The sequence below is a fragment of the Enhydra lutris genome, unplaced genomic scaffold (assembly GCF_002288905.1).
Source record: "Enhydra lutris kenyoni isolate GAN:26980312 unplaced genomic scaffold, ASM228890v2 scaffoldscaffold13, whole genome shotgun sequence".
NCBI classification, from domain to species: domain Eukaryota; kingdom Metazoa; phylum Chordata; class Mammalia; order Carnivora; family Mustelidae; genus Enhydra; species Enhydra lutris.
The window spans coordinates 31,303,120-31,323,983 of NW_019154097.1; the positions used below are offsets into that span (position 1 = coordinate 31,303,120).

The following is a 20,864-nucleotide window of genomic DNA, read 5'->3' on the forward strand; positions in this document are numbered from 1 at the left end:
GCCCCCTCCCCGCCCCCGCCCCAGTCCCCAGCACTAGGTTCCCTGGCTGTGGAGAGTCTGGCCTGTAAGGGGCAGGACTTTGGCTACCGCAGGGCCATAAAACTTGATCCTGGATTTATTTTTGGAGAATGAACTCTGGGATCTAGCCTTGCACCATATGAGCGGCAGCAACATGAACTCTAGGCCTGTATCACATGATTTGTGGAAAATCTGCTTGGTATACAAACGGTTAATAGAAATCTCTCCATCGGTCAGATAGAATGGGTGCGTTTATACACCAGATTCTTTTATTAGAAGTAACAGGCCTTTACTGGAGAAAAGGAAGTGCTCGCCATTGTTAGTTCCCTAGCTGGAAAATTCTTTGTGATCTAGGAGAGCTAGAAAAATATTTGCTTTAGTTTCCTAATATCTCAGCAGCCTTCCCAGCAGCCTCTGGTCTGTGGCCACCTGATCATACTCAACAGTGTTTGTCAGAGTCATTTGGCTTCTGACTGGGAGAGTGGTCCAGACCAACTGCAGGAGGCCCCAGGATGCTGTTTCTGAGGTGCCACAGCGGACGCCTCTCTGCCTGGGCACTGTCCTCCGTGAGTAGCTCCAGGAGCCGGCTGGCCACTCACTTGGGTGCTACATGGACTCAGGCCACAGCCTGCCATCTCCCGAGGAGGTAGGTCTCTGCACCTTACCTGCACACAGGCAGCCCGGTCTGTGTGTTTGTGTGTGTGGTGGTGCACGTTGGTGAAGCCTGGCCATGGCCTCCCTCCAGTGGGAATGGGGCCGTGTCCTTCCATACCTGCTAAAGATTTGTAGGCAAAAAGGTGACAGTAGTCATGGGGCCAAAGGGGGCATGGGTTCTTGCGGACCACCACTGCCCCTGGGAGACAGGCAAAGAGCTGCCCCACGATGGGTACAGCAGCTGCTCTCATGGCGGGGACAGCCCGTTCTCAGTCTCCACCCCCTGCTATTGGTCAGGTTTCCACGGCAAGTGAAATATTTATCCACTGCTTTTCCCCCAGCCCCACAAGTTGGTGGATGTGGGCAGACCAGTTTATGTCTTTTGTGCCCTTGACTTTGGATTTCAAACAAACTGGTTGCAAGTTCATCCTTCTGTAGGGACTTAATTAATCCACTGTTTTTGTCATTTCAATTACAGTAGCCCAATTTAACCTACCCCCCCATACTTTGAAATTACTCTTCTCAAAAGTTGTGTGCGAGTCACGCCTTCAGCCCTTGGTGGGCAGCCCTGGCGCTGCTTCTGAGCCAGCCTTCCTCACTGCAGTGGGGAGGCTGAGTCCGGTTCCTGCTGCGCCTCCTTTGATGGCACGCCCCCTGCCCCCTGCAGTTGTTGCCCCCCGATCCACCCTGCTGCTGGAAGGGCCTCGGTGGAGAGAGGTCTGAGCTCTGTTAGTTGGGTTTTGATTTCAGTACAGGAGTTGATAAAACGAGATAAACCCCAGGCTCACAGGGCCGGGGAAATTAAACAGAGATGATATCAAAGTTCCCCTGAGTTTTCAACTGTGATACAGTAGCTTAGTTTTCTCCCAGACTGGGGCCGGGAGGCACGCCTTTGATTCTGAAACAATATTCAGCATCAGTTCAGCCCAGCACTGCTGACTTTTAGGGATTAAGCACACTGTTGTAGTAATTCTTTGATCAGCTACAAGGGAGCAGTGTGCTGTCTGTATGAGAGGCTTTAGAGTTAAAGTTCATTTCTCTGTGAACCTGGGATGACAGCATTGCCAAGGTGCTGCAGGGCTGGGCGCTGGGGCCTTCCCCAGGCCCTGTTTGCGGCACTACAGGCAGAAGCAGGAGGCGGTTTTTCTCCTCCCCGGCCTTGTTGCGTAGTATTCATCAAGCATGACATGGAAAAAATCCTCCTGGCCTGGAAACATACCTCACTCTAACTGAATCTTTGTTGTCCCAGTATGTACATGCAACACACACACACACACACACACACACACACACACACACACACACCACAGCACATTCATACATACTCTCCTGCCTGGTGGAGAAATCCTCTTGGGGCAGACATAGGAATAGCAACCCCCAGCCTCGGAAATGATATAGAGGAGCCTGGCCATGCACCCAGGGTAGAGATTGGGATGGCAACTGGGGCCAGATAACCTACAAGGTTAAATGAGGAGGACCAGCTCAAGATCGTTGTTGCCACTGCACTCTCCCTGTGCCCACGAGCAGACGTGCCTCCCAGGTGCCATCACCACCTTGATTCCTCACCTGGCATTTCCTGAGAACTGACTTAATTTCAGGTTGGTTCAGTTTTATAGTTCTGAGAAATCTCAGCCCCCATTGTCTTGTCATCTAAAATCCTGGTCAACTTTTGGCTCTCCCTGTGGAGACTCTTGCAGACTCCCTTGCAGCCACAGCTGGGATGGTAGAAGTTTCCTTAAATTGGCCCCCCCTCCTCCTGGCGGGCCTCGCGACTTCCAGTTGGTAATGGAGCCCCTGTGAGCTGTCGATTGTGCGTATACAGTGCTATACATCAACCTATTCCCTCCTGTGCGGCGCTCGGATCTCCCTCATTAGGCCTAAATTTACCTCCGTCCTACACAAACATGGCCTTAGCTCATTTTTATTGTTGTAAATTATTTATGAGGGAAATGTTGAATCTTGAAACTGAGGTGTGAGGAAAATTAATCCCATGTTACTTTTATCTTTCTGTACTTTTCTCCCCCTTGCTTCACTGATTGGGCTATAGCTAGAGAAAGAAGAGCTCTGGCATTTTTAAATATAATTAGTGTTGAAACTGCTTTCTCAGTTGGGTATCAGATGGGATGTTGGTTTCTAGGCACAGAGTCATGGAAAGCAGATCAGACCTGGGAAGGAGGACTAAAGGTCCGGTGGCCAGTTGCCCCGTGGCTGACCACTCTGGGCCTCAGTTTTTTTTTCCTCCAAAATCGGGGTAATAAGACCCAGCTACCTTCCAGGTTTGGTGTGATCATCAGTCAAGAAGAGTGACTGAGAAAGCTTTTTGAGAATTGCAAAGCACTGTGCAAACGCAGTCCAGGTGTGTTAGTGTGTCTGTGTGCAGTTAGGATTTTGAGATAGAGGTGGGTCTCTCCCTCTCTCTGCCGCGGAGCTGCTGAGGATGCAGCCTGGGCTTGCTGCAAGGAGGCCTTGGTGTTTTATGTTTTAGACCAGCGTTGCTTCTTGCCAGACAGGTTAATGTTGGTCTTAAACAGCCCGCTCCCCCAGCCCCCCTCCCCAGCAGATCTGCTCTGCAGGCTTGCATTAATGGCCTCTTCTCCCCTCTCAGAGGCCTGGCCTGTGACCCTGGGCGGCTGAGTACTCGGCGGTGCCATCCCTTCTGGCTCGAGGCTCCACACAGCCCGGGAAACGTGGAGTGCTAGTTAATAAATGGCCTTTTGTTAGGAAGGTCAATTGAAGTGACGGTAGAGACGCTGTTAAAAGTAATTTGCAGTCAGAAAATATGTAATTCAGGGCAAGCTGCTTTGAGTGATTGCCTCTGCCATGGATATCTTGGGCGTTTCTCATTAAAAGCTTCCTTTGCTGGTGGTGGGGCTTCCTCCACCGCCGAGCCGGCCCCGGCCCCGCGCCGCGAGGAGTCATTTGTCTGTATTTCACAAAGGCTGCCTTGATCCCCAGGGTACAGCAGCTGGGGGGAAAGGGAAGAAGGAGGCGTGCATCCAAGATGCTCTGTGCTCATGCTCCGCTGTCGCATCCTCCCGACTGCAGGCTGGGCTGGACCGTGCACGAATCGGCACAGGCCGCCGGCTCCTTTGTCTGCCTCAGCTGGAGGCAGCCGGCAGCCATCTTGGAACCTGCGGCTGGGCTGCCTCCCCGGTGCATTGTGGGAGCGGCGGCGTTCCTGGGAGCGAGGGCCTCCACTGCCCTTGACCAGCGGCTTCGGGAGGGGAGAGCCGCTGTCACCCGCGCCTCACGAGGACGTCGTGGTCTGGGGACGGGAATCTGTCAGCAAATAAAATAGTTCTTATTTATTCCCATGCTTGCCTTCTCTCTCTTTCTCTCACATAGTAGAGGCGGTACTACCTTAATAATAATAATAATAATAATAATAATAGGGTGGTGGGGTTATGGACATTGGGGAGGGTATGTGCTATTGTGAGTGCTGTGAAGTGTGTAAACCTGGCGATTCACCGACCTGTACCCCTGGGGCTAATAATATGTTATATGTTAATAAAAAAATTAAAAAATTTTAAAAAATAATTAAAAAAAAACCCTCGGATGTTCTTTGTTAAAGTCACAGCATGATATTTTAGCACTGGCAGAATTTGTACATTCTGTTAATGAGTTGTTAATTGCAAAGCGTTTTGGTAACCAATAGCAGCAGGTACCCATTTTTCAAATCGCAGCAGTCTTATTTTCATGCTACCAATACTATGGGATTTTCCAAGTGACGATACTTTTTGATTAGTGTTTGCTTTGGACTGGGCCGATGGAGATATTTAATGCTAACCCTTCTTTATTGGGGGGCATGCATGCCTATTCATTGAATAAATACTTACTTCCTGCCTACTTTGTGCAGGAATCACCAATGCTGGTGCTTTATATAAACCTGCCTGGTAAATGAAATTTGAAAAAACAGAAAATGATGCCATGGTGTGGCATGGTATCCCACCCCCTGCCCTGGGCTTCCAGAAGCTCATTTTCAGTAGGATTAAGTAAACCATAACTTAGTTTGGCTTTTGTCATGAACAGAAGTTGAGAGTGTGGCTGCTGCCAGGGGCTTCCTGGGCTTGATTGGAAACTTGGCTCAATTACATTGACGAGTCCGTTTCCGGAGCCTTTTGTGGGCTTCAGGGGACACTGATTACAAGGGTGACTTGCATATAGCATTCTGATTGTTCCCATTTAGAAGACTGCAGTCATTTTTTTTTTTTTTTTTAAGATTTTATTTATTTATTTGTCAGAGAGAGAGAGGGAGAGAGAGCGAGCACAGGCAGACAGAATGGCAGGCAGAGGCAGAGGGAGAAGCAGGCTCCCCGACGAGCAAGGAGCCCGATGTGGGACTCGATCCCAGGACGCTGGGATCATGACCTGAGCCGAAGGCAGCTGCTTAACCAACTGAGCCACCCAGGCGTCCCGACTGCAGTCATTTTTAAGAGCCTCTGCCTTTTCTGATTCTAGGCTGAGAACTAAGAATATTTCTTCTCCCTGCCTAGTTAGGCAGGGTGTTTGGTTTGTTTTAGAAGCAGTAACCAGTTCGAGAGATCTGGTAGAAACTACAGCCAGTGGAATTTAATTGCTGCAGAAGGAGGTGGAATTTAACTTGCTCTTTTTCGCTGCTTGTCCTTTTAAAAGTACTAAAAGTCATTTACATAAGGTGTTACCTCTTTTATTTGCTTTCTGGTGCACTGCCACTCCAGCTGCCCAGACCCAGTGTTCTCTATATTCTCCTTGTCTCCTCTGGTCACATCAAGAGGCAGTCAGCAGCAGAATAATAATTCCCTTTCCCCTCCCTTTCTCCCAAAGTGCCCAGCAAGAATTATGGTCATTGTTAGTGTTTAGCTTTGAGTAAGTACCCACATGACCTGTGGGATTAAACGCAACAAAGGCAACTGCCAGTCCTCCCAGGAATGGCATCTACCACATTTCTGGCCACTTGCGCTGAACCTGTGTGCCCCAAACCTGCCAGTCTCATCTGCTTTTTGTTGAGTGCCTACTCTGCCCAGGGACTCCTCCAGGCCCTTCGTTTATGTGACTCCCTTAGATCTCATGGCAGCTCTGTTACTGTCAGCATCATGACCTCTTGCTTGCTCAAAGTCACCAGCCAGTAAGCCATGGAGCCCGGACTTGAATGCCATTCCTTTGCCTCCATTCCCAGAACACTTTTCTTCCACGTGTTTGCAAAGCTCTGCCTACTGAACAGTCCATGCTTGGTTGTGCGAGAGGGTATGGATTTGGAAGTCTGCACCTCCACACGAGATATTGTAAGGGAGAGAAATGTACAGTTGTGTTAGTTCAGCTGTGTCTGCTTTCTCCCCAGAAGCTACGGGTATCTATTCAGAAGTCAGGCAGCTTGTTGAGAGAGTTAAGAATGGTTTGCTTTGGGGTTTGAGTCCAAGTTACCTCTCTGAGCAGGGACAGGCCCCCATTAACTACGTTAGCCCAGTGTTCAGAGCCAACATGACAGAGCAGGGGTCAGAGACGACTTGAGCTCTTGATCTGAGGAAAGGGTCAGGAAAGCTCAGGGCTCCTTTAGCCAGTTCAGGTACATGGACCTAAGCTCAGGATATTTGCCCCAAGATTCTGGTTCTATGTGTTTGAGACTTTGTATCGTTCACTTTAAATGGTCAGTTTGAATTTTGTGCTGTCTTTCTTCTTTTCGGAACCAGGACCAATCCACCATGCCTGAAGTCAAAGACCTTTCAGAAGCTTTGCCAGAGATGTCGATGGATCCCATCACAGGAGTGGGGGTGGTGGCTTCTCGGAACCGAGCCCCAACAGGCTATGATGTAGTAAGTCCAGATCCACTGATTCAACCAACGTTTATCCCCTGTGCTCAGGAACCCCCCAAGCCTTGTGTGTAAATGTGCTCCTTCCCTCCGGGAACTTGAACAGGGAGGGAAAGCGTCACCAGTGGGAAGGTGTGGGGAGCGTCCTGGGTTGGGAGTCAGAGGACCGGGTCCACCTGGGCTATTACCTGGCCTTGACCTCTGTGATGGCTGTTTTCACCTTCTGTAAATCTAAACGGCTCTGTTGATTTCTAAAATCACTTCTAGTTGTGAGATTTCGTGAACAGGATCCAAAAGTCTGAAAGATCCTTGGCATAGGTTTTCCTGCGTGTGTAAGTATCACTGGTGTGTCACCATACATTTCTATAGCTCTTTACAGTTTGCAGAGCAGTTTCCTACCTGTGAACTCATTTGGCTTTCATGGTTCCCTGGAAGGGTAGGAAGACAAGTAGCTTTATCTCCACTTTACTGATTAAGAGAATCCACGTTCTGACAGGCGAAGTGACGGAGGCCCAGTCCTTGGGAGTGGTGAATCAGGACCGGCCCCCTTCTAGGTCTGCCGCTCTGACTGATCACACCTGCACAGGTTAGCAGAGCGCTGGCTTTGCTCTTCAGCAGACTTCTGTGGTCCTGTTCTGTAGCACTGACGGCTGGAATTGTTATTTTGTTGTTTCAATAGATAAATTGGGATTTGGGTCAAAGGTGCAGCGTAACATTAGGAGGGTTGTGTTAGCAGTGACTGTGGTCCCATGTCCTGAGATTCTAAGCTGGTCTTATTTTCACTGTCCTCATTTTGTTTGAGACAGCGTTTTATTCTTGTTTGTTGAAAATGTGCATCAAGAATGTGTAAGAATTGGGGCGCCTGGGTGGCTCAGTGGGTTAAAGCCTCTGCCTTCGGCTCAGGTCATGATCCCAGGGTCCTGGGATCGAGTCCCACATCGGGCTCTCTGCTCTGCGGGGAGCCTGCTTCTTCCTCTCTCTCTCTCTGCCTACTTGTGATCTCTGTCAAATAAATAAAAAATCTTCAAAAAAAAAAAAAAAGAATGTGTAAGAATTAAAAGAATACGAGGCTCATTAGCCAGCACTGAAAACCTGCCACCATGACTAGATTAGCATCTGATGTCCCAGGGGTGGGAGGGATCCAGCGCCTGGTCCAGAAGTAGCCCTAAGGCCTGGTTCCTCAACGTTGACACTCGTGACATTTTGGGCCAGTTAATCAGATAATCCTGTGTTGGGGGCTGTCCTGTGCCACACACGTAGAACGCTTAGCAGCATCCCTGGCCTCTACCTACTAGATCCTAGTAGCATTAACCTCCCCTCCCCCAACCGTGACAACCCAAAATGTGGGCAGACGTTGCCAGATGTCCCAAGGCGGAGGGGACAGAGGGGCAAAAGCAAGCCCCATTGAGAACTCTTTGGTACCCATTGGCTCGGCCTGCGCCGGGTCCTGTGCAGGGAAGGAGAAGCCTGTTAAAATGCTCCACATCACTTTCCCAACTGTTTGAAAGCTTATAAACATTTTAAAAGTGAAAGGACAAGGGAATCTTTTTTGACAAAGATTTGAGTCTTACCTGCTGTCTGACTTCAAAGCACTGTTTGAATGTATAACTTGCCATAAAATAGAATCATTAGATATGGCTTTGTGCCATAAAACTCTTGGGGAAGCTAATAAAAATGTTCCTGATTTGAGAAGCCAAAGTGTCTTTTGATGAATTAGATATGAAGCAGCCAGTCATGAATCAGGGCAGGGGCCCAGCGCCCGCGATCTCCGGGAGGACTGGTTTAGGGGTTGCTCTCCCGGGAGGGTTCGTGCGGGGGGCTCACGCCCAGGGCACGGGTCTCCACATCTTCTTGCTGTTCTCCTTTGTTGATCTGTGTCTTTAACATCCTGCTTGTACCTTTGAGGTCGTCCTGAAAGCTTGGCTAGTGGGTGGCAGATGGCCTTTGATAGTCTGGTTTTCTGAAAGTCTTGGTAAGTCTGACAGGAGCAGAATCTATCCCTATCATTTTCTCCTAACATCTAGCTCAGGGCAGAAGAGCGCAGTGTCAAATGAGTAAAATTAATAAGCACATTTCATGATTATGCTGTACCACGCATTATAGTGAAAGGTGAGCAGGGCAAGAGGCTCCCGAGGGTCAGCTCGGCAATTACCCAGCCCCCTCACGCAGAGATGGAGAGTGTCCGAGCTCGCTCTGAAAGCCCTTTCAGGGAGAGGGGTGGGAGACGTCTCTTCGTACTGACCGCTGGGTTGTTCTTAGATAGGATCTGGTTCCCTAGAGGTCTGACTCTGAGTTCAAGGGGAATGGGCAGGGGGCGGGGGGAAGAGAGTCACTTCCTATTCCTTTTATCGAGAGTTTCATAGAACGTCAACCTCCAAACCGAAATGTAAGGCATTTTATGGTGGCGGGCTTCCAAGACGCTTAGACCCAACTGCAGGGCCCAAGGGAGCCTGCCCGGGATTGTGGTGAGACCCCCCTCCGCCTGTCACATCTGCGGCAGGATTAATCCCTCCTGTGCTCAGAGTGTGGTCCGTACTGTGACCACGCAGCCCCGAGAGCTTGGCACAGATGGACTGCTGACCCTGGGTGGCACGGCCGCATGCCTTGTGGCTTCTTTGAAGCCAAAGATGCCACGTGTGTGTTTATAAAAATTTAATTTTGTAACTTTTCTCTCCAGGTCAGGGGAAGCTTCTTAGGGTAAGGGGCTGGGCATTATTTGCTAAACTTCTCAATCTATTGTCCATATTTCTGCAGTCCTCTGTGAAGTAGCCTGCCCTTTCTGTTCCACTGCCACACTCTCAGATCGCAGAGTGACTGGTGATGATCCTCCTTGTCATCAGAAGGCAGGTGGGTCACGAGTGTCCTTGTGACATCACCGCACCCGCCCACTGACTCTGCATTGTGGGCGCCTGGCAGTTGCCAAAGGTAGTACCTGCTGCTTTGTCATATGCGGACGGTCAGTTTTCAGCGCATCATAATGCCCTGGAAGCACTTCATGCTAAAACTCTTTGGGGCAGAATTAATCTTTGACTTCATCAGGCCGGCCATTACTGACAGCCAGTGTGGGTGTATTTTTATGTATTTTTGGTGAAATACATCTTAATACATCCTAACTTTTATAGCCTTTTGCTTTCTAAACAAGTTCTTACAACTCAGAGACTAAAGCCTCCACACCTTATTCATGACGCAACTCTCTCTGTAACAGAAATAGCCTCCTTTGATAATATGCATTTTGGTCATATACTTTCATATGACAATATGCTGTTTGGGCAAAAAACTAACAAAACAAAAAGTCAACAACACAAAGAAAGAATAACCGAATGTTTTAGAGCATTTTAACTTAAATTGTTTATTTATCCAACCTGTTTTGTGAGTAAATACTACGCGCCAGCCAGGAACTGGGGACATAGTGGTGAGTGAAAACATCCAGTGTCCAGCCTCATGAGGCTTACAGTTCAGAGGGAAAGGAAGAGAATTAAATGATCACACAAATAAATGTAAAATAAAATTGTGGTACGTGCTTGGAAGGGAAGTCCTAACAGACATTGTTTCTGTCAGATCCCACTTTCCAGACCTGTCCACCTTTCTTGCTAAATTCCAGGTTACGACAACATAGACTCACTCCTACTTAGCTCTAGAATTCCCTCCCTTTCTTCCCTGCACCTGCCAAGTGTCTGTCCTCCAGCATTTTCTGAGCCTCTCCCAGGGCACCGGCTCAAGCATGTTCAGGGTTCTTCGACTCTGGCTCTCTCCCTGGCCACCTCACTGCGCCATTTTTATTGGTGACATCTGTGAGGCTGTCCTTGGCTCTGAGTACAGCTCCCTGCTAACCCTGCAGTGGCTGCTCCCACCTTTCTGGCCTGAGTGGGGATGGACACTGCTTTCCCTTCTACTCCCTTCTTCTGGGACCTGCCATGGTATCCCACAGAGTCACTTTCCAGGAGACTTTTCTGGAGCTCTGAGGATGAGGGGAATGAGAAAGTAAAACTCAGCAACTATGAGAATGTGCAACTGAGGCCCATTGTCCTTTGACCCCCCTACTTGCCCAGACTGTGCCTTCATTCTGCCTACTCCATAACGATGTCTAGAGTTGAATCCCAGTCTTGGAGATATTTCCTTTTTCCTCTCTCTAATCTCAGACTTCCTCCATTCTCTTCCAGAGAAACCTTACCCTAGACACTGGAGTCTTTATGGCACAGTCACCCCAAAGTGACAAATGATCCATTAGCTCATTGACTACTTTCAGATGTCCAAGTGGGGGTATTCTCAAGCTTTTGTGCATCTCAGTCTCCTGGAGGACCCCAGATGCTGAATTCCTGCTGCAGTTGGTCTGGGGTGGGACCTGAGAATTTCGTTCTAAGCAGTTCCCAGGTGGTGTTGGTGCTACTGGTCCAGGGGCCACACTTTGAGAACCACTGGTCTAAATCAAGTCATTCTTAAATAATCTCTAGGTCTACCTCAGGGAGGGCTGTGCTAGCTTTTTCTGTTGTTTTCGGCCTCCCCTGATTTAAATTTCCAGAAGTCTCTGGGGATGTGTGTGTATGTCTATGGGCTTTTAAAAATATATATATATATTATATATATATAAATATAAATGGAATGGTACTATTCATACTCTCCTAGCTTTTAAAATATATTGTGAGCATAGGGAACTCTATATTAATCCATACAGATCTATCTCATCCTTTTAATAACAAATATTGTATTTTCTGGCTGTGCCAAAATTTGGCCAATAGTCCCACTTGAAGGACACTTAGTTTGTTTCCAGTTTTTGTTTTTAATACGATAAACAAGGTCCTTGCACATGTATCCTGGCATGTCCTACTAGGTCCAAAGAATAATTCTATAGGTTGGAATTACTCGGTCAGGGTATTCACATTTTAATTTGATAAACATTACTGATTACCTTCAAGAAAGGTGACATTCTGTCAGTTTCTATTATCACTAAAGTGAAAGTGAGTGAAAGGAATGGGGTGGGGAGCAGCAGATGAATTGACAAGAGTCTCCCCCTCCCCCAGGCTTTGTGCCCAACTTCCTGTCATCCTGGGACTTCTCCCAGTAAGGGACACTTCCGGGAGCGAGGGCCCAATGATAGCATGCACACTTGTTGTGGTGCTGGCCAACAAAAGATCTGTCATCCCTGAGAAGCAGAGACCGTGTAGGACAAATATCCAGACTCCTTCATTTGGTACACATGGTTTCCATCTATCTTCCTGTCTCACTTCCTTCTACTAGCTTCTCTGGCCTCACTGAACTTCTCACTTTCTCATGTTCAGAATAAGTAGAAACTTTGTACCGTTGTGCCTCTGAGTCTACTTTTTCCAGAATTCCAGAATTCCTGGACCTCCCTCCCCACTTTTAGAGTAAAATTTCACCTCTCCTTCCAAACCCCATTTGAGTAGCTCCTTAGTGAAATTGGTCCTGACATCACTCATTCATGTCTTTATTCATGCATTGGTTTCACAAATATTTGCCAAGCAGCTGCTATTGTGTGAGGCCCTGGGAATCGGAGGTCTGGGGAGGTTGGGTTCCACCAGGTGGAAGGTCAGAGGCGAGGTCAGAGGTGAGGCTGGGAGGGCAGATGAGGCCGGATCCTAGCACAAAGGTATTCTGTTATTCTGAGGGCGATGGGGGTGGTCAGAGGACTTCAAGAAGAAGAGATTCTTAGATGTGTGTTTCCAGAAGTTCACTTGGTGTGTGCAATGAGGGGAATAACTGGAAGATATGGGTACTGGGGCGGGGGGGGTGGTGAGACCTGGATTTGGAGGCTCCATGCTAGCGCCAGGTGTGAGAGTAGTGGCCTGACCCGTCACCACGGAGACAGGACGTACGTGGATCTGAAGGACATGGGCATCCAAATACATACTCTTTCACAGGAAGAGATGGATTGAGTGTTGGGAGGTGGGCGCAGAGGTGGGGAAAGGAAGAGCCCCGATGATACGGAGCATCTTCCTGGGCAGCCAGTGGGTGCTGATGCCCTTTAGCTGAAAGGGGAGCATGGACAGTCAGGTGGGTTGTGGGTAGAGAAGGGCGATTGGCTCAGTTTGAGGCACACTGAGGTGTTTGTGTGATGTCCAGGCGGCGATGCTGAGGGCCCCCAGGGCTGAAGGTCGGGAGAGACCACAGTGTAACTGAGGTGTTCCTGGGAGGTGGTCCCTGGAGTGTCACTGAGTACTGGGTGTGAAGGGAGCCCTAAAGAGGGGACCGGGGCTGACTGTCCAGAGAAGTAGGTGAAAATTAGTAAGAAACTGAAGGAAAATGAGTCTTTCTAGGAGAAAGGGTGGTTGTTAACGTTCACAGTTGCTTAAAGGTTAAGTAAAATGAAGCGGAAAGGTTTCTGTTGAGTTAATACTAAGGAGGTGGTTACAGACTCGGCAGTGGCCTCAGAAGCAAGACAGGAGTGGACCAGAAGAGCCCACCTGAAGCGGGAGAGATGCTCAAAGGAAGGGAGGGAGAAGGAGGCGGCAGCTGGGGGGTCAGAAGTCTTTCTTCCTCTGTGTAAAGACAGGAGAGTGTGGAGCACGCGTAGCTGCTCCAGAGTGACAGAGGTCTATGCGGGGAAGGCAGGCCCATGAGGGGCCGAGGACTTGGCATCTAGATCCTCCCAGAGAAGAGCCAGGAAGTGAGGCTTGCATGGTTTCTGCTCGCTGCTGGCTCAGGGGAGCCGGCCTTGGTCACAGGCTGTGACCAGCGAGCAGGCCTCGTGGGCAGACACTGGCCAGTCATGCCTTCAAGTCTGCACTTCCTTGTCTCCTTTCTCTCGACTCTGCTGCTTTTCTCTGAGACTAATTAGACAACAAAACCTTTCTTAAAAACTCTTGGATGTGAATAATTTATATATGCCCTAAATGTATTCAGGATTTTCTAAATAATTAGAAGTTTCAGATGCTTAAACTGTCAAACATGAGGGACACTGGGGGAACTCGGGGAAACCAGCTCCCCTCCGGGCCAGTGGGCTGTGTCCAGGGGGCCCACAGAGGGGTGAGTTTAAAGTCCTAAGCCTGCAAATGAGGCCCTCCTTAGCAAACTGGTGAAAGAAAACAGTAATCTGCTAAATGCTGAAACAGCTTCCAGCAAGCCGATGTTTCTATATAGCACTCAAGAAATTCTTGAAAAGTCAAACACAAAGCCCATGAAGATGGTAAAAGTATCTTATTAAAAACATATGGCGGGCCTCAAGTGGCAAACGTGGGACGGAATCATATGTCCAGTCTGGTCCCAGCTGTCACGTGGCCACCCGGACAGCTCCAGGGTCCTCGTGGCCAGAGGACAGCCAGAGCCCATGGCCTCCCGGAGCTCTGGCTCCATGGAGCAAAAGCAGAAGCAAGGGGCAGTGGCGTCCCCCAGCTGCCTCCGGTCCCCGCCTCGCCGCTCCACTTGTCCGGAGCGGAAACCACCACAGGCAGAGACCCACCCCATGCTGGTTTATTTTCAGAACCAGAGCTTGTTTTGAGAAAAAGCACCAGGTGTTCCTCCCTTTTGTTTTGTTAGAAAATACATTAAACTGTGAATTACTGAAAACACAGCGGTCTTGTGACCAGTTTTTGGGCCGTTGTTTCCCGTGGCCTGGATTAGCAGACTTGGGCTCACGCTGGCCTCTCCCTGCACGTTTGCCTGTGCCCCGCAGAGCCCCAGCCTCTGCCCCAGGGGATGTGTGAGAGGCAGGCCTGGCCTGCTGTTAGGGTACATCTCTCAGGGAGAACGGCCTCCGTCGCTCCTTCCAGGCTTCGGTCTCCCCAACTCTGCCCTTTGGTTCTGACCCAAAGACTTCCTTCTTAGTAATGACTTGCTCGCTAGTTGGTTCGTCTTGAAGGTGGGGGGGATTTGAGAAACAGTGCGGTGTTCTAGAGCTTCCTCCTATTTGCCAGACTTCCTCTTCACCGCTTTGAAAGGCTTTTGACAAGCCTCAGTGAGCTGGGTTAGTGGAAAAGATGAGGGAGGGGCTGCTGTAATTTTTCTTTTCTCTTTTTCAGTTCAACTTTTTATTTGGAGATGACTGTAGATGCACATGCAGTTGTAAGAAGTAATATGGAAAGATCTCACGTGTACTCATGTTCTCCCGATAGTAACATCTTGCAAATTCTAGGAAAACGTCAACAATCAGGATATTGACACTGATGTAGTCAAGATACAGAACATTTTGCTTTTAAAACGTACCTGGGATTTTATTTTTATTAAGGTCTGTTGAGACCTGCAGATTAGGAGACAAGTGCCATCGAAAAGGGAGTTTTTTACTCCCAGCTCCAGGAGGAGGGGACACACTGCCGCACCATACAGGGAGATGGGGAGACACCAGCATTAGGCACGACGCAGAGGGAATAAGGGGAAGCATGAGCTGGAGACTTTCTTGTGGTTTCTGTGGGAGAGGCCAGGCAGGTCAGGTCAGCAGACTTAGGACAGTCTAGTTGGAATAACTCCAGCAGGGGCTGGGCTGTCAGGGATCGTTTCTAGTCCGACAACCTGGCCCTTGGGGACTGTAGGATGGGGGGACCGTGGAAGGAGCCTGATAAAAGGAGGTAGACGGGGATGGATACAGACTCAGGACTGGTTGGTTTGTGTATAAACATGTGCTCACAGGCAGCCTGTCTGCTCTCTCTAGGAGTTAACTGACCTCCTCCTTAACCGCAGACGAGCACTACTTTGTTCTCCATTTCTGTAACTCTCTCATTTCGGGAATGCTATATACAGGAACCATACAGCATGTTACCTTTTGGGATTGGCTTTTTGCTTTTCTTTTTTCAAAAACTCCCTTGAGATTCATCTGTTGCTCTCTTTATTGCTGAATAATATTAATTGGTATGGCCACGCGATACCAATTAGCTTAACTTTTTGCCTATTGAAGGACACCCTGGTTGTTCCCAGTTTGGAGCTATTCTGAATAAAGCTGCTATAAATACTTGTGTACATGTTTTTGTGTGACCATGTTTTCATCCCTCTGGGATGAATGTCCAGGAGTGAGGCTGTCGGTCCGACGGTAGCTGCACGTTTTGTTTTTTAAGAAAATGCCAAATTGGGGGCGCCTAGGTGGCTCAGTGGGTTAAGCCACTGCCTTTGGCTTAGGTCATGATCTCAGGGTCCTGGGATTGAGCCCTGCATTGGGCTCTCTGCTCAGCAGGGAGCCTGCTTCTCCCTCTCTCTCCGCCTGCTGCTCTGCCTACTTGTGATCTCTCTCTCTCTGTGTCAAATAAATTAATTAATTAATTTAAAAAAAAGAAGATGCCAAATTCTTTTCCTCTGTGGCTGTAACATTTTACATTTCCATTGGTAATGTAGAAATGATCCAGTTTCTCTACTTTCTTTCCAGCATTTATTATTGTCACTAGTTTTGGGGTTTTTTTTTAAGCCATTCTGAAAGTTATGTAGTGACAAGTCGTTTGATTTTTAATTCATATTACTCTAGTGGCTAATGACGTTGAACACCCTTTCCCGCATGTATTTGCCATCTCTGTGTCTTCACTGAAATGTCGCTTCACCTCTTACTCAGTTTCTAAAGATTATTTATTTATTTGACAGAGAGAGAGATCACAAGTAGACAAAGAGGCAGGCAGAGGGAGAGGGAGAAGCAGGCTCCCCGCCGAGCAGAGAGCCCAATGTGGGGCTCGATCCCAGGACCCTGAGATCATGACCTGAGCCGAAGACAGAGGCTTAACCCACTGAGCCACCCAGGCACCCCTCTTACTCAGTTTCTAATTGGATTGTTTGGTTTTTTACTGTCTTAAGTGTCCTTGTATACTGTAGGTGTGCATCTTTTATTAGTTATGTGGTTTGGAAATACTTTCTTCTGGTCTGTACTTGTCCTTTTATATGAGCAAAAGTTTTAAATTTTGACAAATTTAAATTTTGACAAAACTTACCAGTTTTTCCATTTTTTGGTGTCAGGTCTAAGAACTCTTAGCCCTAAATCCTGAAGATTTTCTCCTATTTTTTTTTCTACAAGATTTTTAAGTTTACATTCAACATTTAAGTCTGTGATAGATACATTTTGACTTTCGCACAAGTATGGACTTAGGTCTGAGTTCTCTCTCTTTTCTGCTATGAATAAATAACTGCTCCAGTACCATTTGTTGGAAAGGCAACCTTTCCTTTTTGAATTGCTTTTGAACCTTTAGAAAAAAATCAGTTGGGCATATCTGTGTGGCTCTCTTAGGTTCCATTCTGTGTGTTTAGCCTTCTGCCAGTACTACACAATACTGATTACTGCCGCTCTGTAGTAAGTCTCGCAATTGACTAGAATGATTCCATCCACTTTATTCTTTTTAAAAATTGTTTCAGCTATTCAAGTTCTTTGTCTTTCCATAGAAATCTTAGAATAATCTTGTCCAGATCTCTAAAAAATATCATGATAGATTTTGGATGGGAACTAACATTTCAAAGGGTTTCTGACCCAACTCCACTGTGGGGGGTGGTTCCTTACACCTACAACCAGCAATTCTCAGACAGCAGCTCTAGGGTTCCTAGAGTTCACCAATTCTGACACTGTCTACCTGGAGACAGCATCAGATTCCACAGGCTAAAGGCTCAGTCCCACAAGACTACCCTCTCCCCACTTCAGATGACGGTCACAAGGCCGGGCTATCACCTGTGCTTCTGACCTACCAGTTATAGATCAGAGGTTCCAACTACCCCTTCCTTGGGTTCCACTAATTTGCTAGAGTTGCTCATAGAGCCCAGAGAAACATTTTACTTCCTAGATCACTGGTTTATTATAAAAGGATATAACCCAGGAACACCCAGATGGAAGAGATGCATAGGCTGGGATGTGAGGGAAGGGCATGGAGCTTTTATGCTCTTTCTTCCAGTATACCATTCTCCCCACATCTCCATGTGCTTGCCAACTTGTAAGCTCTCCAAACCGCATCCTTTCCATCCTTTTGGGGTTTTGTGGAGGCTTTATTACAGAGGCATGATTGATTAAATCACTGGCCATTGTTGATTGGTTCAACTTCCACCTCCTCTCCCCTTCCTAGAAATTAAGGGGTGGGACTGAAAGTTCCACTCCTTTATTCATGGTTGGTTCCCCTGGCAGCCCCCATCCTTGGGATCTTTTCAAAAATCACCTCACTACACAAACCCAGTTGTGGTGCAAAGGAGCTTGTTATGGACAATAGGACAGCTCTTTGACCTTTATGGCTCTGAAACAGTTTCAGGAACTGAGGGCAAGAGACCAAATATTATAACAAAAGATATTTCCATTGCCCTTATTGCTCAGGAAATTCCAAGGATTTTGGGAGCTATGAGCCAAGAACTATGAGTGAAGACCAAATACATATTTCTTATTATAAATCATAATGTCATAACATTAAATCTGTATATCAATTTGAGAATTCACATCTTTACTATGTTGAGTTTCCCAATTCATGAGCATAATATTCTCTCCATTTATTTAGTATTTTGACTACTTTCACCAGCCTTTTGTAGGTTTCAGCAGACAAGCTCTATACATGTTTAGGTATAATTAAGCCTAAGTGCTTCATTTTTTATTTTGAGTAATTGTAAGTGGAATTGTATTTTTAGTTTTGATGTCCACATGTCCATTGCTATTATATAGAAATACAATTTATTTTTGTATGTTTATCTTTGCTGAACTTTGAGACCTTGCTGAACTCACTTAGTGTATGTTCCTTGGGGTTTTCTGTATAGACTATCACATCATCCTTTCTGACCTGTATGCCATTTATTTCCTTTTCTTGCCTTATTGCAGTGGCCGGAGCTTCTAGTGCTATGTAGCATTGAAGTGGTGAGAATGGACATCTTGCCTTATTCCTGACCACAGGGGGAAAGCATTTAGTCTTTTACCATTAAGTATAATATCAGCTGTAGTTTCTTTGCAGATGCTCTTTATTCAAGTTGAAGAAGTTGCTTTCTATTCCTGTTTTTTTCTGAAAACTTTTATAGTGAATGGGTGTCAAATATTGTCAAATGCCTTTTTGCATTGATTGACATGATCATGTGGTTTTTTTCTTTAGCCTCTTAATGCGTATACTACATTGATTGATTTTTTGAGTAATGAACCAGTCTTACAAACCGTGAATAGATTCCAGTTGGTTGTGGTGTATAATTCTTTTTATTTATTGCTCAACTCTCTTTGTTAGTATTTTGTTAAGAATTTTTATATCTGTATCCATGAGAGATATTGATCTGTAGTTTTCTTTTTGATACCATTTTTTAAAAGATTTTTTAAAATTTATTTATTTGACAGACAGAGATCACAAGTAAGCAGAGAGGCAGGCAGAGAGAGAGGAGGAAGCAGGCTCCCTGCCGAGCAGAGAGCCAGGTATGGGGCTCAATCCCAGGACTTGGGATCATGACCTAAGCCGAAGGCAGAGGCTTTTAACCCACTGAGCCACCCAGGCGCCCCTTTTTGATACCATTTTTACGTGGTTTGGTAATGCTGGATTCATAAAATGAATCGGAAAGTGTTTGCTCTTCTTCTGTTTTCTGGAAGGGATTGTGTAGGATTTTTTTGAAGAATTGATCCATTTCACCTAAGTTGTCAAATTTGCGTATGTAGAATTGTTCATAGGATTCCATTATTATCCTTTTGATGTCTGCAGAGTCTGTAATAATATTCTCCATTTCTGATATTGGTAATTTGTGTCTTCTCTCTTTTTGCCTTTGTTAGTCTTCCTAGAAATTTGTCAATTTTATGAATCTTTCAAAAACCCAGCTCTTTGTTTCATTGATTTTTCTCTATTTTTCTGTTTAATTTCACTCATTTCTGGTTTTGTCTTCATTATTTCCTTCCGTTGCTTACTTTGGGTTTATTTAGCTCTTTTTCTAGATTCTGGAGGAAGGAGCTTAGATTACTGATTTGAGACTTTTCTTAATTTCTGATGTATACATTTAATGGTATGAATTTCTCCTCTCGATGCTTTAGCTATGTCCCACAAATTTATATTTTTAAAATTTCTCATTCTGTTCAATGTATTTTTCAATTTCCCTTTGAACTTCTTCTTTTACCCATGGATTATTTAGAATTGTGTTATTTAGTTTACAAGCATTTAGTGATTTTTTTCCTGTAATTTTTCTGTTATTGATTTCTAGTTTGATTTGATTATATTGGAGAACACAATCTGTATGATTTCAATTAGTTTAGCTATGTTGAGGTTTGTTTTGTAGCCTATGAAATGGTCTATTCGGGCATATATTCCATAGTTACTTGAAAAAACTGATTCTGCTGTTACTGATAGGAATTCTCTTTAAGTATCATTAGATCCTCTTGGCTGATAGTGTTGTTGTGTTCTTCTGTATGCTTGCTGATTGATTTTCTGTGTAGTTATTCTATAAATTTTTGAGATAAGGGTGATGAAGTCTCCAACTATATTAGAATTGTCTTTTTTTCCTTTCAGTTCTATCAGTTTTACTTTCACATATACTTTATAGCACTGTTGTCTGGTGCATACACATTTAGGATTATTGTCTTTTCTGTATACTGACCTATCATTATAATATCCCTTTCTGTCTGATAATTTTCTTAGCTCTGAAGTCTATTTTATCTGATATTAATATAGCTGCTCCTGGTTCCTTTTAATTAATGTTTTTATGATATAACTTTTTCTATACTTTTACTTTGCATCTGCCTGTAGCATTATATTTGAAAGAAGTTTCTCGTAGACAGATATAGTTAGATCATGACTTTAAATCTATTCTGCCATTCTCTTTTAATTGATGTAATTAGACTACTTATATTTAATGTAATTATTGATATGTTAGGGCTTAAATGTGCCATTTTATTTATTTTCTGGCTTTTGTTTTGTTTGTTTCTGTGATCTTTCTCCCACCTTCCTATGGGTTACTTGAACATTTGTTAGAATTTCATTTTGGTTTATATAAGTGTTTTTGAGTGTATTTTTAATGGCTTTTTAGTGGTATCTCTAGGCATTACATTGTGTATGTGTGTGTCTTATAACAATCTAATGGTAACCTCATTTTACTAGTTTAAGTGAAGTGTAGAACCCTCACTCTCTTTTATGTTCCTTTACTCTCCCACATTTATAATATAATTGCCTTAAATATCTCCTGTGCATACATTTACAATCTTATCAGTATTATGATTTTTGCTTCTACTATCAAACATAACTAGAAAGTTCAAGAGTCAATTAACCTGTATTTTTGCTTACCATGTGTTTTTCTCCCTTTCTGATGTTTCAGAGTTCCTGCTTTTATTTCTTTTCTGTTTATAGAACTTCCTTTAGCCATTCTTTTAGAGTATGTCTGCTTGTGACAAATTCTCTTAGTTTTCCTTTATCTGAGAATGTCTTTATTTCTTGTTCATTCCTGAAGGATATTTCACTGGATATAGGATTCTGGGTTGACAGTTCTTTTAGCACTTGAAAAATGGCATGCCATTTCCTCCTGGCTCCTGTGATTTCTAATGAGAGATCTGCCATCATTCGGATTGTTCTT

At 45.6% G+C, this 20,864-nt stretch overlaps 1 protein-coding gene across 1 annotated transcript in view; it reads left to right on the forward strand.

Annotated features, from left to right (window-relative positions):
• The first annotated feature begins 408 nt into the window (after positions 1–408).
• Positions 409–20,864, forward strand: part of LOC111146261 (multivesicular body subunit 12B) — a 179,153-nt gene continuing 158,697 nt past the window's right edge. Inside the window, exons 1-2 of the mRNA XM_022501736.1 lie at positions 409–664; positions 6,339–6,461. Of these exons, the coding sequence (XP_022357444.1) occupies positions 629–664; positions 6,339–6,461 (159 nt within the window). The 5' untranslated portion in view covers positions 409–628. The remainder of the gene's footprint in view (positions 665–6,338; positions 6,462–20,864) is intronic.